General features: G+C 51.1%; 2 protein-coding genes across 11 annotated transcripts; one reads left to right on the top strand and one right to left on the bottom strand.

The window, feature by feature from the left end:
• Positions 1-8,956: 8,956 nt before the first annotated feature.
• COMMD5 (COMM domain containing 5) lies at positions 8,957-11,051 on the top strand. 2 transcript variants are annotated; one of them, XM_055545462.1, is made up of 2 exons: positions 8,957-9,088; positions 10,147-11,051. In XM_055545462.1, the coding sequence occupies exon 2, from the start codon at positions 10,202-10,204 to the stop codon at positions 10,874-10,876; it is 675 nt and encodes a 224-aa protein (XP_055401437.1). In that variant the 5' UTR covers positions 8,957-9,088; positions 10,147-10,201; the 3' UTR covers positions 10,877-11,051. The 2 variants fall into 2 exon arrangements, with proteins under 2 accessions (XP_055401437.1, XP_055401438.1); XM_055545463.1 differs by lacking the exon at positions 8,957-9,088 and adding an exon at positions 9,111-9,578.
• A 6,131-nt stretch (positions 11,052-17,182) lies between these two features.
• ZNF7 (zinc finger protein 7) lies at positions 17,183-26,806 on the bottom strand. 9 transcript variants are annotated; one of them, XM_055545448.1, is made up of 7 exons: positions 26,599-26,806; positions 26,077-26,128; positions 25,161-25,205; positions 24,557-24,683; positions 22,725-22,841; positions 19,905-21,455; positions 17,183-19,466 (listed from the first exon to the last, which is right to left on the bottom strand). In XM_055545448.1, the coding sequence occupies exons 2-7, from the start codon at positions 26,098-26,100 to the stop codon at positions 19,462-19,464; spliced, it is 1,869 nt and encodes a 622-aa protein (XP_055401423.1). In that variant the 5' UTR covers positions 26,101-26,128; positions 26,599-26,806; the 3' UTR covers positions 17,183-19,461. The 9 variants fall into 9 exon arrangements, with proteins under 9 accessions (XP_055401423.1, XP_055401418.1, XP_055401416.1 ...); XM_055545443.1 differs by having other exon boundaries at positions 17,183-21,455; positions 22,725-22,838; positions 26,599-26,803; XM_055545441.1 differs by having other exon boundaries at positions 17,183-21,455; positions 26,599-26,798.

The raw sequence follows: 26,806 nt of genomic DNA, 5'->3' as shown, positions 1-26,806 counted from the left end.
ATGTGTCCGTCAGATAAACTGGATGGCCTGTGTCCTCCATGTCCCTAAGATTTTCTCTGTTTGCTCTGTCATCTTAACCTCGTAATTGCTCCGTTCGGTTTCACCATTATTCTCTTTAGCGTTTTCTAACCTGCGTTTAGCCTGTTCTTCAGGCTTTTAAAAAATGGTTATTAAATAGACAATATTAATTTCCAGAAGTTGTAGTATTTAACTTCCATGTTGGTACGGATAGAATCTAACCAGCCTGAAACTCTCACAACAAAACACAGAAGCCCACATCACTCTGTGGTCACAGTCCGGATCCCTCAACACCAGGGAACTACAAGGGCTGAAAGCTCAAGCTCAAGAGCTCTCGATTCAGTCCCACCTCCCGCCTCCAGTTCACTCCCTCAGTGCTCTGCTGCAGCAGTTCTCTGCCTCCTGGCTCCCTGATCCCTGACTGTGTCACCACTCTGGCTTCCCTTTTGGCCCATCCTCATACTGAACTCCCGTGGACAGGACAGTGGTCTCTACTCCCTTGTCTCTAGCTCCCCTCCATCGTGTACACCTGAGAAAGCCCAGTCTGGATGAAGCCCACCGTTCTCCATGACAAGTACTGCAGAAACCACATAACTAAGCTGGCTGGCTTCACTTTAAACTCAGATGGAGCACTATACCTCCTTGGCAATCCTGTGATTTTCCTACAGAGGGTAAGTCTCCCACCCTCCAAAGTGAACATAGGTATTTCTTAGGCCTCTCTAGTAGAGCCTCCCTGCTGGCTCAGATGGTAAAGAGTTCACCTGCAATGCAGGAGACTCAGGTTCCATCCCTAGGTCAGGAAAATCCCCTGAAGAAGGAAATGGCAACGCACTCCAGCATTCTTGCCTGGAGAATTCCATGGATAGTGGAGCCTGGTGGGCTATGGCCCATGTGGTCATAAAGAGTTGGATACGACTGAGGAACTAAGCACAGTTGAGCCTCCCGGATACGAAAAAACCCTTTTCTTATCACCAAACCCAAAGGCCTGCCCATATCCATCCCTGCCCTTCACCTTCCCTCCTGAAAATGGGCAGGCAGTGTTTCCCTGCTCCCAGACAAGGCAGGCCCTCCTCTGATGAACTGGAATCTACTCCCTCTTCCATTCTCAAAGATTTTATTCAGCTGTCTCCTCTCCTGCATCATCTGTTTGTCTCTCTCTGTTTTATTAATATTATTTGGATGTGTATACAAAGACACTCTGATATTTCTCATTATAAACACAGAACCCATAACTTCCCTGGTGGTCCAGTGACTAAGACTGCACTGCCAAAGCAGGGGGCCCAGGTTTGATCCCTGGTTGGGGAACTAGACCCCTCATGCTGCAACCAAGATATCCCATTCCATAAGTAAGAGGTCACAAGCTGAAAGCAAAGATTCCACATATGGCAATGAAAATAAAAGATTCTGCATGTTGCAACTAAGACCTGGCACAGCCAAATAAATAAAAATAAATTTTTAAAAACAAAACACCTCTTTTGACTTAATTTCTTCCTGCCAGGTCCTCAGGTCCCCAGATGACCATTCTTCACAAAGACTTGCCTGCACCTCATCATCATATTTGGGCTTCCCTGGTGGCTCAGATGGTAAAGAATCTGCCTGCAATGTGGGAGACCCAGGTTTGATCCCTGGGTCGGGAAGATCTCTTGGAGAAGGGCATGGCAACCCGCTCCAGTATTCTTGCCTAGAGAATTCCATGGACAAAGGAGCCTGGTGGACTACAGTCCATGGAATTGCAGAGTCTGACACGACTGAGCAACTAACACTTTCACTTTCATCACCATATTATTTTGTTTTATTGAAGTATAGTTAATTTACAGTGTTGGAGAAGGAAATGGCAACCCACTCCAGTATTCTTGCCTGGAGAATCCCATAGACAGAGGAGCCTGGCAGGCTACAGTCCATGGGGTCGCAAGAGTCAGACACGACTTAGTGCACTGTCTCACCCCAGAGATCCTGCCACATATACCACAAAAACCAAACATCCCCCAATGACCTTGGCCCCACTGTTCCAATCACTCCCAGGTGGGAATTCAGGCACATGTCCACAGAGGTCACAGACAACATACATATGGTTCTGTTATGTCCCATATATTACCCTTTCATGTCCCACGGAAGACATTTTCTCTTAGAGATTTTCATTTAGTGTATCTTTAAAAAAATCTTGTGTTAAACTTGCGTCCATCTTTTTCTTGGGTAAGGACAACCCAGAAATGGCCCTTTTGTGTCTGTGATATTGCCATTCACAGCTTTTCTTGATAGGCCTAATACAATCTTGAGAACAGGGTTGCTGTACGCTGAATGTCAGATGGTAGCTCTTAGCTTTGCCTATCTTAGGTAGTTATGCTGTGCATTTTTTATTGGTGTACCATGTTTGATTTGTCCCTAATACCTTTGAAGTTTTTCTGAGAAATGAAATATTGCAACATGAACTTATTAAAATACATTTTAAGCCTTAAAAAATTACAATGTTATGTTAGTTTCAATTGTATAGCAAAATGATTCCATTATACAAATTTTTGCAGATTTTTTTTTCATTATAGGTTATTACAAGATATTGAGTATAGTTCCTTATGCTATACAGTAGGTCACTGTTGTTTACCTATTTTATATATAATAGTTTACCTATTATATATATAGTAGAATCAGTTTATCCCACACTATTAATTTGGGATGAATGGATAAAGAAGATGTGATATATATACACACACACACACACACACACAATATGGAATATTGGTGCTGTGCTAAGTCATGTCTGACTCTGTGCGACCCTATGGACTGTAGCCCACCAGGCTCCTCCGTCCATGGGATTCTCCAGGCAAGAATACTGGAGTGGGTTGCCATTTCCTTCTCCAGGGGATCTTCCTGACCCAGGGATTGAATCCAGGTCTCCTGCATTGCAGGCAGATGCTTTAACCTCTGAGCCAAAAAAAGAAAAGCTGCTAACTAATTTTGGGGGTTTGGGGGTAGGCGGGTGTGCTCAGCCAATGCTACAATAAAAGAAAAGAAAAGAGCCTAAAGATTAGAAGAGAATAACCTGAAGTATCAAAAATTGAAGATAATATCAAATTCTACACAGAAAATATACAGACAACAAAGTATCAGAATCAGGAAGTTCAATAAGATCTGCTCACAAAACCCAACATGGTTCTCTACAGTTGAGAAATCACCAACTGGAAAATATGATGGAAAGTGAAATGCCCTTCACTTCACCAACAGAAGCTATAAACCATGTGGAAATTAAGCAAATTAAAAAAATATAAAAATCTTACAGATGACACTTAAATACTATATCAAAGTACCTTAAGAGAAAGCCTAAATAAATGGAGAAACATACTATGTTCATGGACCAGATGGCATAAAACTGTAAAGATGTCAATCCTCACTAAAGTGGTCTAAAAAAACAAAATATTAAAAATCTAAATTCTAGTAAGATTTTTTTGAGTACTATGAAAAACATATTTTAAAAATACACGTGGAAGAATAAAGGTCTACAAATAGCTAGTTCATTTTTTTATTTTTTTAATTTATTTATTTAGTTGCAGCAGGTGGAATCTAGTTCCCTGGCCAGGGATCAAACCCAGGCCCTCTGCATTGGGACCGAACAGTCTTAGCAACTGGACGACTAGGGAAGTTCCTGCTAGTTCAGCTTTGAAGGAGGACATTCAGCAGGCAGGTACTCTACCAGATGTTAGGAGCTACTCCAAAATAGTGGTACTTGATAGGCCCGGGAACACAAATAGACAGATGGGACAGAAAAAAAGAATCAGAATCTCACTAACGTATAAAAACTAATGGGGAAAGATTGATTATTTAATATATTATTTTTAAAAATATATTCTTTCTTGAGGAACTATATGAAGAAAGAGGAAGCTGGACTCACATCCAATATGTATAAAATTGGATTCCCAATAGATTATCTACATAAATATGAAAAGTAGAAGAAAGTAAAACCAAAATACTAATAGAAACAAAATATAGAGAGGTGAATCTTTATGACCTTGGAGACGGTAAGTTCAGTTCAGTTCAGTTCAGTTCAGTTGCTCAGTCATGTCCAATGCTTTGAGACCCCATGGACTGTAGCACACCAGGCCTCCCTGTCTGTCACCAACTCCCGGAGTTTACTCAAACTCATGTCCATTGAGTTGGTGATGCCATCCAACCATCTCATCCTCTGTTGTCCCCTTCTCCTGCCTTCAATCTTTCTCAGCATCAGGGTATTTTCCAATGAGTCAGTTCTTCATATCAGGTGGCCAAAGTATTGGAATTTCAGCTTCAGCATCAGTCCTTCCAATGAATATTCAAGACTGATTTCCTTTACGCTTGTCTGGTTGGATCTCCTTGCAGTCCAAGGGACTCTCAAGAGTCTTCTCCAACACCACAGTTCAAAAGCATCAATTCTTCCGTGCTCAGCCTTCTTTATGGTCCAATTCTCACATCAATACATGACTACTGGAAAACCATAGCTTTGACTAGACAGACCTTTGTTGGCAAAGTAATGTCTCTGCTTTTTAATATGCTGTCTAAGTTGGTCATAGATTTTTTTCCAAGGAGCAAGTGTCTCTTAATTTCAGAGCTGCAGTCACCATCTACAGTGATTTTGGAATCCAAGAAAATAAAGTCTGTCACTGTTTCCATTGTTTCCCCATCTATTTGCCATGAAGTGATGGGATCAGATGCCATAATCTTAGTTATCTGAATGTTGAGGTTTAAGCCAGTTTTTTCACTCTCCTCTTTCACCTTCATCAAGAGACTCTTTAGTTGCTCTTTGCTTTCTGCCATAAGGGTGGTGTCATCTGGGTGTCTGAGGTTATTGATATTTCTCCCAGCAATCTTGATTCCAGCTTGTGATTCATCTAGCCCGGCATTTTGCATGATGTACTCTGCATATAAGCTAAATAAGCAGGGTGACAATATACAGCCTTGACGTACTCCTTTCCCAATTTTGAACCAGTCCGCTGTCCCATGTCTGGTTCTAACGGCTGCTTCTTGACCTGCATACAGATTTCTCAGGAGGCAGGTAAGGTGGTCTGGTACTCCCATCTCTTTAAGAATGTTCCACAGTTTGTTGTGATCCACACAGTCAAAGGCTTTCGCATAGTCAATGAAGAAGAAGTAGATGTTTTTCTGGAATTCTCTTGCTTTTTCTATGATCCAACAGATGTTGGCAGTTTGATTTCTGGTTCCTTTCTAAATCCAGCTTGAATATCTAGAAGTTCTTGGTTCACGTACTGTTGAAGCCTTGCTTGGAGAATTTTGAGCATTACTTTGCTAGCGTGCGAGATGAATGCAATGATGCAGTAGTTTGAGCATTCTTTGGCTTTGCCTTTCTTTGGGATTGGAATGAAAACTGACCTTTTCCAGTCCTGTGGCCACTGCTGAGTTTTCCAAATTTGCTGGCATATTTAGTGTAGCACTTCCACAGCATCATCTTTTAGGATTTAAAATAGCTCAGCCAGAATTCCATCATCTCCATTAGCTTTGTTCCTAGTGATGCTTCCTAAGGCGCACTTGACTTCGCATGCCAGGATGTCTGGCTCTAGGTGAGTGATCACTCCATTATGGTTATCGGTGTCATTAAAACATTTTTTGTATAGTTATTTTGTGTATTCTTGCCACCTCTTCTTAATATCTGCTTCTGTTAGGTCCATATCATTTCTGTCCTTTATTGTGCCCATCTTTGCATGGAATGTTCCCTTGGTATCTCTAATTTTCTTGAATATTGCATCACACAAAACGCTCCTCTGCATACTAGGCTTGGCTTAATTGTTCCTTTTCTGTAGGCACTGTCATCATTCTGTCTTCCAGGTGGAGACGCTGAGCACAGAATTGAGAAGCTTGGCCCAAGTCAGCCTGCAGTCCTCTGACGGGGCCAGGCGCTCAGCTCCATTGGTCCTAGGAAGTTTAGAGGTGACTGGTGGCACCCACACCCACTGTTATTCCTCCCCTGCAGAAGGCTGGCTGCTGAGATGTTAAACAGCCTTCAGACATCCTTTAATTTTGTGTCTGGAAAATAAGACAGCCTGACTTAAAAGAAATTGTTTTTAACAGCATTATTGAGATACAATTTATTTATTTGTTTCTCCTGACTCCATGGAATTTATTTCATAAGTATGGGAACAGAAGCAGGTATTATGGTATTTGTATAGCTATCTTCTGCAAATCCATATTTCTTGCTTTTGAATCACATATTTTTTTTTTGGCTGCACTGGGTCTTCATTGCTGCAAGTGGGCTTTCTTTAGTTGCAATGAGTGGTAGCTTCTTGTTGCAGTGGCTTCTCTGTTTTTAGAGTGTGGGTTCCAGAGCACAGGCTCTGTAGTTGTGGTATACCGGCTTAGTTGCTCCGAGGCATGTGGCATCTTCTCTGACTAGGGATTTAACCCATGTTCCCTGCATTGACAGAGAGATTCCTTTTTATTTTGAAATAATTTAAAATTTACAGGTAAGTTGCAATAATGCAGAGAACTCCCAGATAACCTTAATTCAGGTTAATCAATTTTTAACTTTTCCCACATTTATATTTCTTGTTTTATCCTGAACCATCTGGAAGTAGGTTGGATATATGGCTTGAAAATAACTTTTTAAAAAGTTCCCTTCCTTCATTTGATCATTCATTGCATTTCTTCTTTTTTTTTTCTTTTTTTTTTTTTTGAGGGGGTGCATTTTCATTTTTAGTTTTGAAAGATATGATTTTTTTTTAAGTTTTCGGTATCTCCAAATGCTTGTTTGTGAATGCTTACTTCAGTTTGCAGTATTAGTAGTTTCTTCTGCTCCCTTTGAACTCTAGTTACCTTGGCCTGCCTGCACTCCCAGCTCCATCTTCTTTGTTCATGGAGATGCCCAGCATCTCTGTGCATGGAAATGGAATGTTTTCTCATTCATCTTTACACAGAGGATAAGAGCCCTCTGGAGTTCCAGCGCTGGAGGAGACTCAGTTGCCACCACTATTCTGGAGTCCCTCGGGCCTAATCTGTCGTTTCCATGTTGGCCAAGGCCCCAGAGCTGCCACAGCATCATTTCCAAGTTTGAAGCTTTGGTTTCTATTTCTCTCCTCTTTTTCAGCCCTGGCGGTGCTCCCTCTCTCCTTGGTGCTTAACTGTGAATTTTCCTACTGCCATTCCTGTCCCAGTAAACCTGGCATCATTCATTTCAATTTTCAAAACTAGGCCAAAAAAAAAAAAAAAAAAGAATTAGGACCACTTGAAAGTTCCTGACTTGCTAGCTCCTGAGGTACCCTCCTTGGCTGAACTCTATATCCCTTTGAGATAAAAAATAAATAAATAAACTTTCATTTTACAAATGCAAACACTAGGGCTCCAACCAAGACCATAACTCCCATCTGCAGACTCTACCTGTGGTTTGGTAGGGGAGGTGAGCCAGACCATGGTGGAGAATAAGGCTTGAGCATGCCCCATTCAGGACCACCCAGGTGGCGCTAGTGGTAAAGTGAAAGTGAAAGAAAGTGAAGTCGCTCAGTCGTGTCCAACTCTCTGCGACCCCATGGACTGTAGCCTACCAGGCTCCTCCGTCCATCCATGGGATTTTCCTGGCAAGAGTACTGGAGTGGGTTGCCATTTCCTTCTCCATGTGGTAAAGTACCACCTGTCAATGCAGAAGATGCAGGAGATGTGGGTTCGATCCCTGATTCAGGAAGATCCTCTGGAAGAGGGCAGCTTTTTGGTTGTGTCCTCAGAGTTGACAGGGCTAGTCACCACTCTGTCTCTTCTTAAAGGGTTGTCAACTACAAATCGGCACTTTTCATCTACCTCTTCAAGGATTAAATCATGTGCTACTGGAGCTGCTGATTTTCAACACCCTCTGAAAAGAGCTGAGAGTGGAGAGCAGAAATGACGCTCTCTGTGCTCTGGGAAAAACTGGCAGAACAAGTCTTCAAGTAGATATTTTCAGAAGATGATTTCATGAGCCCAATTCTTGTATCTCCTCATATCTAGGAAAGCACTAAAATCCTTCATGGTTCACAAGTCACTACTGCTCCTTGTGACTAGCAGAAACCTTCTGCAACAAATATGTGCTTTGTCACATATACTCCCCCTTCACCAAAATCACAAATATATTGACCTCCTCCCTTCCTCTTTGGAGCAATTTCTCAGAGCTATCTGAGATGTTGTCTCCCAGGCTGTACTCCTCATTTTGCCCCCAATAAAATTTAACTCACAACTCTCACATTGTGTAATTTTTTTTTTTTTTTTTTTTAGTCTGCAGGACACTAATCCCATCCTAACCTAAATACTTCCCAAAAGGTCCAATTTCCAAATAGGGTCACACTGGAATTAGGGTTTCTACATAAGAGTTGAGGGGTGGGGCACATTCAACACGTGATTTGTCTGACTGTATCCACACTGATGGTGTAAAATGGCAACTTTGTGGCTTCCACTTGCATTTCCTTAATGGCCAGCAAAGCCCAACATCTCTTCAGGTGCTCATCAGCATTTTATATTGTTCTTCTTTGAGATAATCTATTCAACCCCCTTGCTCATTTTGTGGACTTGTCTGCCTTGTTTTTCACTGACTTTGCGGGGCGGGGGGAGCCGGGGGAGACCCACCCCGCGGCTTGCAGAGTCTTGAACCTGAACCACGGCAGTGAAAGCGCCGAGGTCCTAACCACCTGAACGTCAAGGAACGTCCCTCATTGACTTCTAAAATATCACTCCATGGAGATAAATGCATACCCCGTCAATTTACCCATTCAAAGCGAACAACTGAGAGGCGAAACTCGCTCACATTTTTGTGCAGGCGAGCCTCGCGGCCCAGAGTCTGCACTCAGCCCCTCCAGCGCCCCCACACCCCAGAGCCGACCGCGTCTCTTCGGTCCACAGCCGCCGCGGAAACCGCAGAGCCGGCCGCGGAATCCGCAGAGGTTCCCGCGGACGCGGCGCCTGGGCCTCGCCCCTCCGACCGCGGAGCACCGAGAGCAGTCCTCCAGCAGCCCTAGAGCGGCCCGTGGAGAGGGGTAGGGCGTGGCGAGCGTCGCCTCTCAGTCGGTTCTGGGAACCAGGCCCTGCTTCCGGCTATTCGCGGTGCTGCTCCGGGCTCAGGACCAGGCGGAAGGTGCGGAGGAGGCGCGGGGAGCGGGCTGCTGGGTGGGAAAGGTCTGCCCTGCCCGCGGAACGGCGAGCGCCCGGGAGTCAGGAAACCGATATGGCAGTTCGGGGCGGGGCCGAAGGTCGCTGACCGCTGGTAGGGCGGTGGCTCCGGCGAAGCTTGGAGGCCGCCTCGGGCGCTCCTTTCTCCGAGCCTGGAGGCAGCGCACCGGCCTCCCGGGAGCGGAGCCCGAGCGGCCGGCAGCCGGGCAGTGGACGGTTGTCCCGGCACAGGCCAGACCCTGAAGGAAAACCCGGAGTTCTGGCAGTGGCTGGTCGCTGACGACTAGGGTGAGGGGCGCTCGGCCTTCCCGGAGAGCGGGGTGCGAGGAAGACTGGGGAGCCCCCCTTTCCCCCAGGCCGCCTTGCTGAGGACGGCTCTGCTCGGCACTCGGTGCGGCTGCGGTGCACGGGGTGCTCCTGCAGGACCAGGGGTGGGGCGTCGTGCCGGCCTTCAGGTAACCTCTCAGCCCTTTTCTCTAGATACTGCCCCTGCCTCTGCTGCCGCGTGCGCCTTAGCCCCTCCTGCCTGAGAGGCGCCATTTGGTCCCAAAAATAGCAGGGATTTCTGAGTGTACGAGCCTGGGTTCTGATCTTCTACCTGAGTGATTGATTGCGCCTGATTTCCGTGTTGGTGGCAGAGCCGCGCGAGGCCCGGAGGCAGAGTAGATAAATGGCCTCAGAGTCTGTAGTGGCAGTGGCTGTTGTGTCCTTGTGTTCTCTGGACCTCGCTTCTCTTTCATTCTTTAACCCAATGTTTATTTGAAGAACTCATGTGTGCTCTCCTTTTCCTGGTTCTCTTCCTTTTCTCCTCCTCACCTCATCTCCATTTTCGGCTGCTTTCTGCCTCCCCTCTTGCAGGGACTAGAGAGGGCTTTCTGCCACGTGATTCCAGGGCACCTCCTGTCACACTGGCTGTCATCCATGGTTCATACCATCAGCATCTGGGAGTGGAGACCCTGTCAGACCTCATTCACTGGCCCAAAGGGTGTGAGGGTCACTGGGCTTCTCTCGCACCCCTTCCAGGCCGGCTGGGCTGAGACCTCCTACTAGGCTGCCTGTCAAAGAGCAGGAAGCATCGATGTCTGCTGTGGGTCCTGCCGCTGCACACCTGCATCGCCCTGGTGACAGTCACAGTGACTGCGTGAGTTTCCTGGGGGCCCAGTTGCCCCCTGAGGTGGCAGCAATGCCCCAGCTTCTGGGGGACTTGGACAGGGCCACGTTCAGAAAATTGCTGAAGCTGGTGGTCAGCAGCCTGCAGGGAGAAGACTGCCGGGAGGCGGTGCAGCACCTCAGGGCTGGCGCCAACCTGCCTGAGGAGCAGCTGGGTGCCCTGATAGCTGGCACACACACCCTGCTCCAGCAGGCCCTCCGGCTGCCCCCGGCCAGCCTGAAGCCCGACACCTTCAAGAACCAGCTCCAGGAGCTTTGCATCCCCCAAGACCTGGTTGTGGACTTGGCCAGCGTGGTGTTTGGTAGCCAGCGGCCTCTCCTTGACTCTGTGGCCAGGCAGCAGGGGGCCTGGCTGCCCCACATCGCCGACTTTCGGTGGAGGGTGGACGTGGCCATCTCCACCAGCGCCCTGGCCCGCTCCCTGCAGCCGAGCGTCCTGATGCACCTGAAGCTCTCGGATGGGTCTGCCCTCCGCTTTGAGGTTCCCACGGCCAAATTCCAGGAGCTGCGGTTTGCCGTGGCCCTGGTCCTGAAGGAGATGGCCGACCTGGAGAAGAGGTGTGAGCGCAAGCTGCAGGACTGAGCCTCGCCAGTGCCTCCGGTCGCCCAGGCGGCTGTCTCAGATGGGCTCTCGAGAGCGAAGCCTGCCCTTCTGAGAAGGCACTCCAGTGAGGAAGTGTAACCATGTCTTTCTCTAAGTGAAGTAGACAGCTGTGTCTTTCCCTTTTTTTGGAAGTAAAGCAACTGTAAAAAAAAAATACGTCCTCCTAGGTAGGCATCAAATGGCATGTGCCCTCTCCACAGTGGTCGGTCGGTCTTGCTGCCAGGTAAGGGCACCCACTGTGCTGGTGGGCCCACGTGTAGTCTGGGGTTGAGGCCAAGGCCTTTGTGAGGACACAGGCTGTTCAGCCTGCCCTGTGCAGGCTTTGCCCCTTTGCTCTTGGGAACCCTGTATTTCAGCGTGCACATTTCATTCCCCATCTTAAATCCCTGACCTTAAAGTGCATTCTAGTGGAGGGGGTTCGGGGAGGAATGTGTAATAAAAACAAGCAGTGTAGCCCTGGAGAGGGTAGGTGCTGCAGGAGGTGCAGCAGCCTCCGGACATGGGAGGCAGGGCGGCGGGAGAGCTGGGCTGCACTTTAAATCAGGTCTTGGGGCGGGTGTCCTGAGGATGTGGTTCTTTAGCCAAGAGGAGGCAGGGACACTGCTCAGAGGGAAAGCCTGTGGGCGCGGGGCTGCGGCCAAGTGGGAGGAGATGAGTGGAGGCATAGGAGCAGGCCAAGGGCCTCTCTGGGAACTCGGCTCAACTCTGAGTGAAATGCGTGTGATGCGATAGTCGTGTTAGAGGATCACACCGGATACTGTGTTGACTGCAAAGGGCAGGCTGCAGGATGGGGATGAGGAGTCTGGAGTTGGTGGTGGCGGCGGAGAGGGGAGCGGGGGCCTCGCCTAGATGTCTTACGGCTGGGTGGCTCAGGCAGCTCAGACCGCCATAGACTAAGTGGCTTGAACAACAGAAATGACTTGCTCGCAGTTCTGAAGGCTGGGATCAGCCTTCAGGAGAGGTCCTGGTGAGGCCTCTCCCCCGACCTTTGGACTTCCCTCTGTGCATGTGTATGCATGTGTGTGCCAGTATGTGACAGAGTGTGTGAGCATGTGTGTGTGTGTGTGAGAGAGAGAGAGCACTGTCCTCCTCTTAAGAGGGCACCAGTCCTGTGGGATCAGGGCCCTGTGTTTATGACCTCATCCAACCTTAATCACCTCCCTGAAGACCGCATTTTTAAATGCAGGCTCAGAAGGGGTTTGGGCTTCAACAATTGAGTGGGAGAGTGGTGGGGAGGGGGGAGCACAGGCCTCTCCTGGGTGCCTTTAGGGCAGCAGTGTGCAGAGCCCTTGACCAGCCCTGTCCCCTTTGGCATAACTGCACCCCAGGTAGGGGGCCTGGCAGTGTCCCCGCCTCTGTGGTTTGCTCTACCAGGAAACCAGGTCACAGCCTGGTAGGATTAATGGGCCCAAGCATCAGGCAGGAGCTTCCTCTGAAAAATAGCGATTGGGTTTGGGTGCCCACCTGGCATCCTGCCATGTCTGTTGGAAGCCCCTAGCCTTCCCCAGCACCCCCTTCCTGTACCCCCTCTGTGCCAGAACCCATCAAGAGCAGCAGTGTTTCCTCTGTGCTGTTTCCAGAATGCTTCCATGATCTTGATTAATTAGGCCTTTCCCTGAGCGAGGGTCCCAGCAACTTGGGCCAAAGGGACAGAGAAGAGAAGGTGCCCTGGGGGCTGCACTCAGAGCTGGGGTTTCCCGAGCCAGGCCCCACGTGGGGCTCAGTCCTGGCTCAGCCGAGGGCTGCAGACTCCCCGTGTCTGCAGTATCAGCCAGCATCCTGGGCCCTTCTTCCCTGAGGACAGGAGCTGGACTGGGCCATCCTCGCTGCTGCCTAGGCCTGCCCACAAGGACCTGCACTGTAAGCTGAGCACCACGTCTGCCTCAACCAGTGATGGAGGCTCTCTTTGCAGTGACTTCTTCCTCAACTGTCAGGCATGTGTCAGGAATATGTACTTATTATATGTTTGGAAAATCCTAAAAAACAAACAAAACTAAAAAGAACCAGAAAGCTCCTTTATCCATAGACAGCCATGAAGAAACCATCTTGACAAGATTTGAACTTATTCTCTGTGCTGTGTCTGTGTGTTAACACAGCTCTGTTCATTTAACTCTCCCTGAACGTGATGGTCTGTCTACCGGCTGCAGAGCACGCATCCCTTCAGTGGGCATGCTGAGTTTCTCTTGGGCTTGGCAGACAGAGCACCAGAGACTGGGCAGCTCCTAAAACAGCAGATGTTGATTTCTCACAGTGCGGAGGGTGGACGGCCGAGGTTGGGGCTGGCAGGGTCAGGGAGCCGTGGTCCTGGCTGCAGACATCGCTGTCCTCGTGTGGAGAGAGGACACATGAGGGGACTCCAAAAAAAAGTGGGGGGGCTCAACCCTCATGACCTGAGCACACCCAAAGGCCCCCCTCCTCACATTTGGCATTAGGTCATTTGACACAAACATTCAGAGCAGAGAAACTTCTGTGTTTCCTTTTTTTCCGCAATTAAAAATCACAGTGATGTTATGCAACTAGAGATTATTATACTGAGTGAAGTCAGAGAAAGACATATGATATCACTTACATGTGGAATCTAAAATACCACACGAACACATCTACAAAACACAGACACAGAACAGAATTGTGGATGCCAAGGGGGAGGAGGCAGAGGAGGGAAGGGTTGGGAGTCTGGGATTAGCAGATGCAAACTATTATGTACAGGATGGAAAAACAATAAGGTCCTCCTGTACAGCACAGGGAACTATATTCAATATGTGTGTGTGAGTATGTGACAGTGTGTGAGTGTGTGTGTGTGTGTGTGTGTGTGTGAGAGAGCGAGCGCTCTCTTCTTAAGAGGGCACCAGTCCTGTGGGATCAGGGCCCTGTGTTTATGACTTCATCCAACCTTAATCACCTGCTCAGCAGGGGTTTGGGCTTCAACAATTGAGTGGGAGAATGGTGGGGAGGGGGGAGCACGGGCCTCACCTGGGTGCCTTTAGGGCAGCAGTGTGCAGAGCCCTTGACCAGCCCTGATCATGATAAATCATGGAAAATGTGTATGTATAACTGAATCACTGCTGTACAGCAGAAATTAGCGCAACGTTGTAAATCAGCTGTATTTCAACAAAATTGTTTTAATCACTGATATCAATAGTAAGTGGTAAATGGATTTTATGTATTAAGACTGTTTAGAGGTAGGAACAGAGAAGGCAGAACGTGACCATTTTCTACATTGAATCATACCTTGTGTAGCCTTTTGTGTTGGCGTTTTACTTAGCATAGTGTTGTTTTTAAAAAAAAAAAAAAGCGACCATTTTAAAGCCCTAGCGGCTTCCCTGGTGGCTCAGATGGTAAAGAATCCACCTGCAATGCAGAAGACAGGGGTTCCATCCCTAGGTCGGGATGGAATGGCTTCCCATTCCAGTATTCTTGCCTCGAGCAATGAATGCCACGGTAGACAGAAGAGCCTGGCGGGCTGCAATCCTGAGTCCCAAAGATTCGGACAGTACCTAACTTCCCAAAGCACGTCCTTGCGCGCCCCCTACAGGCCAGGCCCTGACGACGCAGCCGAGTGGGGAGAAGGAACAGGTGGAAGGAACCACCAAGTGCAGGCGCTCCACCAGGCTCATGTTAGACCGTTAACTCAAAGGCACCGACATGGTGACGAAGCGCAGAGGTTTGAGTCTTGCCCAGGGACACACAGCTGATGGGGGAGCTGGTGGGCGGTTCTCTGCCAGCCTTCCCTTCCTGCCTGCACATCCGCTGGCTTCTCGGGCATGTGACCCTGGTGGCGAGAGGCGCTCCGTGCTGGCTCCCTTCCCCTGAGGCCGCTGACCCCAGGGTGAGGACACGCGCTCAGGGCAGACGTCCACAGGCTGGGGCGTGTCTGTTTTGCAGGTTAGCATAGCAAAGTTCACTGGTGCAACCAGGAACGAGGCCTGGAGTCCAAGCCCAGCCCGGGTGCCCCAGCTCTTAGCCCAGCTGCCACAGAAGGGCCCTATGGCTACGATTCTGTGATTTTAAGGCACATGCTTGGCAGGAACACACACAGGGTCCCTTCCTGAGGGACCCTGGAGGAGGACAAGAGCTCTCAACTGAACCCACCTCATCCTCTGGGCTGATCTAGCAGGCAGGGGTGCTTTTCTGACCGAGGCTTGGAGCTCCGCGCCTCAGGACTAGGGTTTGCACACCCTCTTGCCTGCCAGGCCACAGAGGCCTCTGTCGCTGTGCTCCTGGCCGGGGTAGCCCCGCTGTCTGCCAGCCAGCCGCATGGGCGTGTCCACCTTGCTCATCCCCTCCCCAGGCCCTGGAGGGTCAGCAGACTCAGTGGGTCTGGGCCCCTCTGAGGCTCTGTGTCTATACGTGCTGTCATCTCCACCCTTGAGGGGCCAGGCTGCTAACTGGGGGTGCAGAGCTCTGCTTGCTCACCTGCTTCTCTCCCCCATCCCCAGAAGGCACCATCTGTGCCTTTTAAGTCACTGGTCAGGAACGCCTGGACCAGAACATTGACCTCCATCCTCGGGAGGCTGGATGTGGTGGGCCCTATGTTGACCCCTCGCCTTGGCCTCCAGTGAGCTCTTGACAGTTCTAATACTGCCAGCCCCAGGTTGTCCATTTGTGAGCCCTTGTGCTTGTCTCAAGGAGGCACACATGGGCAAACAGTGACACAGGCATCACTGTACAGAGAGAGAGGTTTTCGTGAGAAGCAGACGATGGGCAGCAGGCTGTTCCCGGGACTGCTGGCTCCTGGCGCTGAACGGAGCCAGGTAATGAGGCCACCAGCCTCGAGACCATGCACAGCCTCTGGCCTTACTGTGTGTGGGGACGTAGACATGATCCAGCTGAAGAAGGTCCCTCCAGCTGTGGGGCACAGGCTTGGAGGCTAGCAGAGGTGGCCCTCCTCAACTGCATTGGGTGTGGTGACCTTCTCTCTAAACGGCTAGAGGATATTTTAGCCTTTCAGGTCATGATTCTATCAGCTCTGCCACTGTAGCTCAAAACAACCAGAGAAAACAATGAAACCAATGTGCATGATTATATTCCAATAAAATGTCCTGTGGACACTAAATTTTAATTTCACATCACAAAATTTGTTTCAACCATTTAAAACCCATTCTTAGGACTTCCCTGGTTGTCCAGTGTCTAAGACTCCACACTCCCAGTGCAGGGGCCCCGGGTTTGATCCCAGGTTGGGGATCAAATCCTGCATGCCATAACTAAAAGATCCTGTGTGCCACCGCTGTGACCCAGCACAGCCCAAACCAGAAAAACCGTTCTCACTTCCAGGGCCTTGCAAAACCAGGTGGGGTGAGGGTGGCTTTAAACGCTGCGCCTCCCTGCGCGCCTGTAGGGCTCCCTCAGACTGCAGAGCTAGCCCTGCCCCTGTGTCCCCAGACAAGAACAAGACCTTGCAGAGAGCAAATGTTTGACCTTATGTAGACCTCTGTGGAAACTCTTGGCGCTGGAGCATTTTCTCTCGTCTGCGGGCCTCTAGAGCTTCACCTCAAAGCCTGATGTACCTCAAACACAGCATTCATTCAAAAAACTTCTGGGCTCTGAGTGCAAGCCACATCCACAAAGGGACACACGAATGTGAAAACCCACTGGGCTCTGCACAGACACCCCACTTTATTAGTGAAGCTTCCAGAATGCTCAAAGTATCATAAAGCTTATCTGATAATGAAGACAAATTTCAGGTCAAAATTATGAGTTTAATTTGTCTCCAAAAGAGAAATCCAAAGTATTTTAGAATCTATTCTATGAGCATTCTAGAAATTCTCTTTGGCCATGCTGGGCATCTTGTGGGATCTAGGGGAAAGCTGAGTCCTGACCACTGGAGTGCCAAGAAATTCCCAGAAATTCTTAAAATGAGTTTACTGTTCCTGAAACCCCAACTGGGAAATACAGCTTGGAAGTAGGATAGGATAGTCCAGAACTCCCACACCTGGCAGGCAGCCCTCTCCTCTCCTCCCAGCGCACACAGAGAAGTAGGAAGACACTTCTCCGTGCTCTGGGATCTGAAACCCAGGCAGCAGCAGTTTGAATGCAACGTCGTCAGGTGACACACAAATACCACAAACCTTTTTCACGCGGATGCAGCCAAGGAGACTCCTCACCCAACGCTTCTGCAGCCAGTATTCTAGGCTGGAATGTAGGCCTTGAGATTTATTTCTATTGAATTTTTGGTTATCCTGGGACATTTAAGTGAACAAAACATAAGAACAGAGAAAAAATAATACCTCAAAGGCTGGAGGCAGGACTGCCACGCAGTCAGAGGCACCCTGCAAGCAAAGGGCCAGCTGTGTTCCAAGAACCTTTATTTGGTCACACTGAAATCTGATTTCAATATAATTCTCAAATGTCACAAAATAGTCTTTCCCCACCCGCCTCCAACCATTTAAAAATGTAAAAACCATTCTTAGTTCTTAGGCCTGTTACAAGGTAAACGGGGACATGAAAATTCTGAAGGTGATTCAAGCACACATGGATTGTGAGCAGCACCAAGCCCACGCGGTCAGGAGCCCTGCCGACCGGCCAGGAAGCAAAACCAGGAGGCTGTCAGATCAGAAGCAGCTGCCGCATTGGCGAAGCCTCCTTGGCTGGCTGTGATTACATTTCTCAGACCTGCATGCATTTACAGACTGACTCCAGCTCAGGTTTTGTGGAGGTCCCAGGCCAGCGTCCTCAGGCTGATCACCAGGCTTCACAGACGTGGGCACAGGCCTGCATTTGGCCCACGGGGCACACAGTGGGCCAGCCCCAACAGGACCATGTTGATTCCGAGTCCAGGTGCTAGAGTGCGTTTAAGGCTGGGTCCTCAGGCCCTTTTTGGCTGGCCTGCAAGTGCTGTCAGGAAAGACAAGCATCCTGTGGCACAGACCCTGGAGTCCAGAGGCCCTGTACCCCTTTGCGTGTCATTACCAGGAAGTGGCCAGGACTCCTTGTGGGGAGGGCCCATCCGATGACAAACCACTTTCTTAGCACCAGCAGACCGTGGGGGTGTGGCATGTCCACCCAGGACCTTGATCTTGTCCCACTGTTAGGTGGCTCAAAAGGCCTAAGATATGGCCCACTTAGAGGTGCCCACCTTGCCTGGCTCTGAAGGCAGTGACCACCTGGTTGAGCACAGCAGCTGAGGTGGGGACGTAACCTCTGGTGTCTGTAGAGGTCCCTGCTGTCTTGCACTGACTTTCAGACACAAGTTGTGGGTGAAGCGGGGGGTTACAGCTGCTGCAGACGCACACTGTCTGCATGGTGCCCCAGCCAGGGCAGGAGCACACCGAAGTTGCAGGTGGGGCAATCCTTGTCCCAAGACAGCGCTGCAACCTACACACCTTGTGCCAGGGAAGCAGCCAATCAGGCTGAGCTGCTGGGGGGTTGAGTCCCGTCTACTTGCTGAGAACATCCTGGACTCTGCTGTCCCAACCTCTCCAGGCACCTGGAGCGGCTGGCACTTGTTCTTGGAGAGAAACCCACAGGCTGCTTCTGGGCTACGTTACACAAGGCGAACCTGGGCTTAACACAACCCATGTGATGTGACCCACCAAGTCCTGTTGAAATAAACCCTCAAGTGACCTCAGGGTCACCTGTTGGACATGGGAGACGTGGCCCCTCCATGGAAGACAGCCCTTTGCCCTGTGATTATCGTCAGTGGTGCCAAAGATCGCCAGGTCTCGGGGTGGTGCTGGGTAGCAGCTGGCGACGCTCCTCATCCTGAGTCCCCCTGCACAGCCCAGGGCCCTGGGCCATGCGGGAGCTACCACTGCACGTCAGCCTCATCCTGCAGCTCGCAGGCCTTGAGCTGCTCCAGGAGCTGCTCTGCAGCCCAGCCTGTCAGTCAACCAGAGCAGCAATGTTCCCTGCACGTTCCTTCCACTGGTGACAAGATGGCCACATGCTCTGACCACTCGACCCAAGCCGGGCCATGCTGGCAGAGAAAACCTGAGCAGGAGGCAATGCCAGCCGAGTGGGCTTGCTCACTGGCACCCAGTGCTTGGCGCCCATGGGCCCTCTGCCCTGGGACCTGTGGGGCCCGTTGAGGCCACACCCCCATGCTGATCCTGGTGAGCAGGCGTCTCCAGCACCCATTGGCCTATGCAAAGGCACCAGCTCACGCGTCTGCCTGCAGACCTTCCAGTTCTGGTGGTCCGTGTGGCTGGTGTTTTGAGGGTACGCCTCTGGTGGCGTCCTCGGGGCTGCTCTTTCATTCTTGTAACCACTGTAAGACAATGCTCGGGGAGGCCACTGGGTTCTGGACTTACAGCAGGCCAGGGACACTGTCCCCAGGCCTGGGTGCTGCTCCTGGCGTGCCTGCATGGACCCAGCACCTCCCCCAAGAGAAGGGCTGCTCTGCGAGGCATATCCGCTGAGGAGAGCAGAAGGGGAGCCCAGGCACCCCCCCCCAGCAGCCCTGCACAAACACATCCTTGCTGCAGAAGCCAGTCTGGTACCTGGGGCCTAAGGAAGGCGTCCCGGGTGACTTCTTCCACCCCCTCAGCCGGTGGGGCTGCCGGGGCTCGTCTCATGCCTCGTCCGCAAGGTCCGGGGTCATCCCTCTGAGAGCTCAAATGCTACACGTGTCACCCTGATGGAGACACGAGCTTTACTGGAGGGGATAAGGTCAAACGTGCCAGCAAAAACATACACCACGTATGAATCGCAACACTCCCTAAGAGAGCAATTCTGAATCTTCCCCAGTTTTCTAGATCTTCAGTGTAAAAGATCCCATGTCAAATAAGTTAAGGCTGTAGGTTTATTCACATTTATACACATTTGTAAAGGTAAGTGGTCTAGCCCATGTGAATTTTCTGATGCTGAGTAAGCCTTGAGCTCCTATTAAAAGCTTTGCCACATTCATTACATTTGTAAGGTTTCTCTCCAGTGTGAATTCTCTGGTGGATAATGAGATGCGACCGCCACCTGAATATTTTCTCACATTCATTACATTTGTGAAGTTTCTTTACAGTATTAACTCTCCTACGACTCGTGTGGGTGGAAGCCTCCAGGGTGCTCCCGTACTCACGGTACCACTGGGCACGAGTGTGGATCCTCTGGTGCTCGATCAGGTATGAGCTCCGGCTGAAGGCCTTCCCGCACTCGCTGCATCCATAGGGCTTCACCCCGGCATGGATAATCTGGTGCTGGAAAAGGGTGGAATTCTGGCTGAAGGCCTTCCCACACTCACTGCACTTATATGGCCTCTCGCCCGTGTGCACCCTCTGGTGTATCGTGAGCTGTGTGCTCATGCTGAAGGCTTTGCCACATTCGAGGCACTCGTAGGGCTTCTCCCCCTTATGAATCCTTTGATGGTAAATGAGGCTCGAGCTCTGGCTAAAGGCCTTCCCGCAGTCACTGCACTCGTACGGCTTCTCCCCGGTATGAATTCTCTGATGCTGAATGAGGTGTGAGCCCTGGACAAAGCCCTTCCCACACTCATCGCACTTAAACGGTTTTTCTCCAGTGTGAGTTCTCTGGTGGCGAATAAGTCGTGAGCTGCAACCAAAGGCTTTTGAACACTTGTTGCATTTATAAGGTTTCTCTCCAGTGTGTGTCAGTTGATGCTGACTCAGGCGGGAGACCCACCGGAAAGCCTTCCCACACTCATCACACTTAAATGGCTTCTCGGGAGCATGCATCCTCTGACGTGCACCCAGGCTGGGACTCTCCGGGGTTCTCGGGAGCTCAAGCTTCTCCCCAGCGTGCATCCGCTGGTGCTGAGCTAGGGTTGAGCTCTGGCTGAAGGCCTTGCCGCACTCCCGGCACGGATAGGGCCGCTCTCCTGTGTGGGTCCTCTGGTGCCTGGCCAGCTGAGACTGCTGGCTGAAGGCCTTCCCGCATTCCCGGCAGCCATAGGGCCTCTCTCCCGTGTGGACCCTCTGATGATGGATGAGGCTGGAGCTCTGCCCAAAGGCTTTTCCACATTCTTCACACCTGTAGGGCTTCTCCCCAGTGTGAATCCTTTGATGCTGAATAAGTTTTGAGCTCAGGCGAAAGGCCTTCCCGCAGTCGGTGCACTTAAATGGCTTCTCTCCAGTGTGGATCCTCTGATGCTGAGTAAGCTGTGAGCACAACCTGAAGACCTTCCCACACTCCCTACACTCATATGGTTTCTCTCCAGGCAAGGTACTCAGATGTGTCCCCTGAAAGCAATCAGATAACTTTTTTTGGCACTCTTGGCATCTGTTGGGTTTCTGCTGGGTATTCATTTCCTGGTGCAGAGCAACATCTGAAGGAGATCGCAAACTCCTGCCACATACATCGCACCTTCCAAAGGACCACTGACTTTGATCAGGCTGACAACCCAGGCGGCCACTGCTTCCCCGCTCACCATGACCCTGGAACTCGTCCTCAGTGAAGGCCTTCCTGGGACCCGTGGTCCCCATGTTCAAGAAGTTTTTATGGAAGAGGGAGCTTGGCTGTCTCTGTGAACAGACTTCAGGATCTGAGGTGTTTCCAAAGCCAGGACTCTGGGGAAAGTCCTGGGGCAAGGTTTTGACCATGACCCCCCCAGATTCTGATTTAAAACTGTCCATGTCCTCACAGGCCTGCTCACCATCAGTCCCAACTGTAGAATCTGAAATGAACAGGAAGCAAATTGCTGCTAATCCCCTGTGCTCAGAGAAAGGAGACTGGGGGGTGGGGGTGCATACCACCCCTGGGACTGAGCCCCCTCCCAGGACAGGCTGTACTGAGCATTTGGAAAGATGCGATGAGAAGTCAATGCCTTTTGACAATGGTCAAAATCTGGTTCTGTTCATGCTTAATGCATTCATTCAGTTACTATATACCTGGAAGACTCCAAAGAGCCACTCTCCTACGTGGAGAAAAGGTCATCTCACAGGGAATGAGTACGAGGAAAAACCCACAAAGAGGCAAAGTGAGCCCAAAAGGGTGGAGGATAAAAGGCAGGGTTAGGGTGCCTGTGAGAGGAAGTAGAGTAAGGAGGAAAGAAGGGCTGAAAACTGAACAGAGGGGTGTTATGTACTGAGAAAAATGAGGCACAAGAGCTGCTAAGGGGCGCACGGGTGAGTCCAAGAGAGGTGGGCCTCAGCTGTCCACCGGGCAGGGTTCTCTCCAGCCGCTGCCAGTCCTGCCCTCTGACTCCCACTGCTGCGTCCATCCCTTGCTGCCCTGCCCCTCAGCTTCCAGGTGGCCACAGTAACTACACTGGGCTACGCTGATGCCTCCTTCCTGGGGGTTTCCAGAGGGCCCACCTCCCTGCTTGCCCTCACATGGAGGGATGGAGGGATGTGGCCACCAGCCAAGGAATACCTGGGGCCACCAGAAGCTGGAATAGGCAGGGAGGATCCTCCCCTACAGGTTTCAGAGGGGACACGACACTGCTTGTGACTTGATCCTGGACATGTGGTCCCCACAACTAAGGAACAGTAAATCTCGGCTGTGGTAAGCCTCTAGTCTATGTGCTTTGTTACAGCAGCTTCAGGACACCAACACAGCCCTGGAACTTCATCTGAGAGGCTGGGTCACCCAGACCCCATGAAACTCTGGAGGGAGCATGGCAGTGGCAGGTGAACAGCTGCTCAGAGTCACACATGTGCCTTTGCTTAATATGAATATTAGTAAAATTCAAACTAATAAAATGTGGTTCAAAAACAAATTGTCTTGCTATAATGCACAGGAGTTCTATGCCCTTGCTTTTCTGTAGTTTAGTCTCTCCTGAGGCTGCCCCATGACTGGCCTACGCCTCTAGGCCCACCCCACAGCATATCCAGCCAGCTCAGCAAAGCTGCATGGATAGCCTCTGGGGTCCCCCTCCAGCTTCCCACCTGAGCCCTCGCCAGGCATGGGGACCCTGAATCCCTCCTGTGCCCGGAATTCTCACCTGTCCGGGTGGTCCTGGCTGTCTCTCTCCCCTCTGCTCCTTGCAGGTCGAGGACCCATGGATCCTGCCCCTGTTCTAGCCGGGAGATCAGCTCAGGCTTGAAGACCAGGAATCCTGCTGTGGGGGCAGCAGAGGAGGAGACGGTATCATTGTGGCTGGGAGTGCAGCTCGGGGCTCAGTTCTCCCTGGTCCCCAGGAGTGAAAGGTTGGGGGCTACTGGAGCACAGGGGCCTCCTGTCCAGACCTGCTGCCTCCTGAGGCTGGACAGAGAGGAACGTGTGGACTCCCAGTCTGGCCCTGCTGCAAATGGAGACAGGGCCAGGATCGCCAGGGAGTCCTGTCACCCAAGTCTGCAGAACACAGGCCAGCTCTCCCCCACGGGGAGAGGCAGGCACAGCCAGCACTTCCCTCAGTCCCCTCAGGGATGCTCCAAGAGGTACGGTTGCTTAAGAAACAATACAACAACAAATCAACCAACAAAATGGATTTTAAATCAGAAGGTGTGAAGCCCAATCATCAGCCAGCAGCCCCAGCCTCAAGTCCTCACACAGAGCCCAGGGCCTCAGCAGAGGGCTGGAGACCGGCAGGCACCCCCTGGCACCTGCCTTCTGGGGCCAGTAGCCCCCATGCTGTGGGGCAGCCATGTGAAGTGCTCCCAGCCCACCCAAGGGCCAGTCAAGCCCTCTGGCTAGAGCACTCCTCAGGTGTTCAGCCATGGGGTGGAGAAGGCAGCAGGCAGAGAAGGTCAAAGGCTCAGGTGACAGCAGGACCCCACACTCGACAGGAAATAGGTTCCCGCCAAGCACACGTGTGCTGCTCACAGAGAGATGTCCCTGGGCAGCCAGAAAGGGGGTCGGGCAAAGGCCATGAAACAATACCACAGCCGGCACCTGACCTAAGTGCAGCTGGACACACAGCAACCACAATGGGTGGCTCAAAACTATGACTATCCAGAAACTATGTGATGAATTAGTAAGTGGCAACTGTATTTACTATGAGTTAAAAGTCGTAGGATGCAGCTGAAGTGATATTTATGCATAAAATTTCATGTTTTTAACTACACCAACTAGAAACAAGAATGGTAAACACAGAACAGGTAAATACTAAGCTCAAGAAACAATAAGAAATCTGACTGAGTAGCTGTTCAAGCTATTTCAAGTTTGGATTCTATTTCTATTCACTCAGGCAGAAAGTCCACCTATCTAACTTTCAGAAGTCCACCTACACTGTGAGCACAGCCAAACAGTACAAAGGAAAGAAAAGAAACAACACAGCAGACCCAATAAATTAAAAGGGAAGAAGGAAGAAAGGCGGAAAGACTCAGTGACGGAGCGCCCTGCCCCTCCTGCCCCCCAAAACCCACAAGCTGGGTCTCTGAAAGATGAAACAACAGTCTCATGGCAGTCAGTATCAATCATGGTCAACACAGTGAAAAAATGCTGCAAAAATAAATAAGGGAAACAAATACAAACATAACAGACATTAAAAATGAAGAGTGTTCTGAGTAAGTACACACTAGAAAAACTGAAAATCTGAGTAACTGTTTCAGCCATTTCAAGTTTGGATTGTATTTCTACCCATTCAGGCAGAAAGTCCACCTACCCTGTGAGCACTGAATCACATGACATATGCAAACCTGGGAGCCTGCCTGGCTCACCAAGACTCCTCCTGGGGTCAGCTTCTGACCCACAAGGACTCACAGTCCCAAGCCCCTCCCTAGCTCATGAGGGCTCGACCACATGGCCTCCAGATCTGCAGCCTCGAGCAGAGGCCAAAATACGTGGGTGCTGACCGATGATGGAAGGGCTAGGGGTGTCCAAATAAAGCCTCACCTAGTCCAGCCACACTGCTGTGGTTCTCAAGCATCACCTCCTTGTAGAGAGCCCTCTGGCCAGGGTCCAGACACTGCCATTCCTCCCGCGAGAAGTGCACGGCCACATCACCAAATGTCACAGCCTCCTGAAAGGACACACACCAGTCTCCTGGCTGTCTCAAGCACACAGACCACAAGGTTGAGGGAGACAGTCACCAGGCCCCTTTGGTTTTAAAATTGAGGGGAGGAAGGAATTCCCTGGCTGTCTTGTGGTCAGGACTCTGCTCCCACTGTAGGGGGCACAGGCTCAATCCCTGGTCAGGGAAGTAAGATCCTGCAAGCTGTGCAATGTAGCCAAAAAATAAAATAAAATCAAGGGGAGAGACAGTATGGAGGAGAGGGAGGGACCCAGGTCATGGGGATCTACAACCCTCCCCCAAAAGCCTCAGGCAGGCCCAATCTGAGCAGGCTTTGCTTACTACCTTGGACACACCCGAGACTGGCAAGGCGTCAGCAAGAGGCCGAGGGTCTAGGTCCAGGCCCATTGGGCATGGTGGGTGCCCAGAGGAGCAGGTAGGGGCCTCACAAGACGAGGGAGGGAACAGGGGAAGTCAGACTCCTACCATGAGGCTCGGTGGGTGGGAATCCACGTGTCCTGGCTGAGAGACCTGTTGGCAGTTACCAAAGAGTCAGAGGTCACAATCCTGGAGGCCCCAACCTCTCACTTCCAGACTAATCGAGGGGGTACCACATCCTCCAATCTTTTACTTCCAACTCCAAGTGTTCTCTGGCAGGGACTTGTGGTGGGGCCAAAATGGCCGTAGCACTACAGGATCTGCCCTCCGAAGCTTCATTCGTCTTTCAGAGAGTGTGACATGTAAGAATTACTCCACAAACATGTAATGGGTAGTTGCCACGTGTACCAGGTGCTCGGCTAGGCAATAGGGATGTGGTAGTGAATAGCGCACAAGGACTCTACCTTCTTGGAGCAGCCTAGTGGGGGAAAGAGCTAACTGACCATGCAAACAAACCAAAATTAAACTGTGATGACAGCACAAGTACAAGGGACTCAGAAAGCACTTACACTAGGAAACTCGGACTTAGTCTGATGGGTCACTTCCCCTAGGTGCTAACTCGGTGCTAATCGGGGTGGGGAGGGAACTCGTAGGCAGCAGGAACAGAGGCAAGGGCCTCGTGTGCAAGGGCCAGAGGCAAGAAGGACCCTCCGAGGCAGGAAGGACTAGGGCTGAATGAGCCAGTGGGGCAAGATCTCAGGCAGCAAGATGAGTCATGGTGTGACGGGCGGCTGGAGTAGACAGGAACCAGAAGGATGGACTGCACGGAAAAGAGGAGGGGACACCTGACCACACCCCAACCTTTGTACAAAAATCTGACCCCTCTCCGGGCATCCCCCTGGGAGGTCAGAAAGAGAAGTGGACTTCCTAGGGGAGATTCTGACTCCAAAAGCGGCTTGAGGGAAGAAGCTTTAGGCCATGAGCTGATTCAGACTGCAGTGACCACTGTTAAGCGGTTCCCCACCTGGGCCTGGCCAGCAGCAGGCATGTACCTCCCGGTGCTGGATCCTGGGTCCCTGTAGAGAAGTACAGGCTCTAAGTAGCAGCCAGAATTAAGAAAAAATACACAGCCTACGATCCCAAGACATAGCCCTTTTGGCCACCTTCATGAAGTCTAGGTCTTGAAGGAGCAGTGAGAAAGGGTAAAAGAGTGCCCCCGAGGGAGATGATGGGTATGCAGGCTGGAGCATGCCTAGAACCGAAGGGGAGGCTACGAGGCTGCCGCGAGGCCGGATCTGTGGGACGACCCCTCCCGCTTCTTCCCGGCCAAGACGGACAAGTCTCGACCACCGCCCTACCCGGCGCCAACGGGCTCTCGGAGCTGCCCGCTTCACCAGCGCTTCCCAGCGGAGAGGCCGGGGGAGCGCGGAGCCCGCCTCATCGGAGGCGGGAGGACGCGGGGGCCGGTAGGAGACCTCGTAGACCAAAGAGGGGAGGAGAACTTGGGCCGCCCCGACTCTAATCTACGCCCTCAGCACCGACTCACCCTCCCGGGGCCAGCCGGAGACTCTAGCAGCGCGACGACGCCGGAAACGGGCCTCGGCCGCTGGCGGCCGCTCGCCCCGCAGACTTCCGGTTGCTCTGGGCGGTTCGGAGGCTCAGCCGACTCGGTGGTTCCCAGCTGTTCCCCAACCCAGGAAGCCGGAGACCCGGCAGGGCCAGGTAGCTTGGGAACCGACAGAGCCCGGAGCGGG

The sequence above is a fragment of the Bubalus kerabau genome, chromosome 14, assembly GCF_029407905.1.
Source record: "Bubalus kerabau isolate K-KA32 ecotype Philippines breed swamp buffalo chromosome 14, PCC_UOA_SB_1v2, whole genome shotgun sequence".
In the NCBI taxonomy this organism is placed as follows: Eukaryota; Metazoa; Chordata; class Mammalia; order Artiodactyla; family Bovidae; genus Bubalus; species Bubalus kerabau.
Note: the sequence above shows the minus strand (reverse complement) of the source record. Positions and strands in the feature narration are given on the sequence as shown.

Coding starts and splice junctions, on each gene's coding strand:
- ZNF7 (XM_055545441.1), bottom strand. CDS start 26,100: ATGCCTGCTGCTGGCCAGGCCCAG. Junction 24,684..25,160: donor CCCACCCACCGAGCCTCATG/GTAGGAGTCTGA, acceptor GTGTCCTTTCAG/GAGGCTGTGACATTTGGTGA. Junction 22,842..24,556: donor CAGCAGTGTGGCTGGACTAG/GTGAGGCTTTAT, acceptor CTGCCCCCACAG/CAGGATTCCTGGTCTTCAAG.
- COMMD5 (XM_055545462.1), top strand. CDS start 10,202: ATGTCTGCTGTGGGTCCTGCCGCTGCACACCTGCATCGCCCTGGTGAC.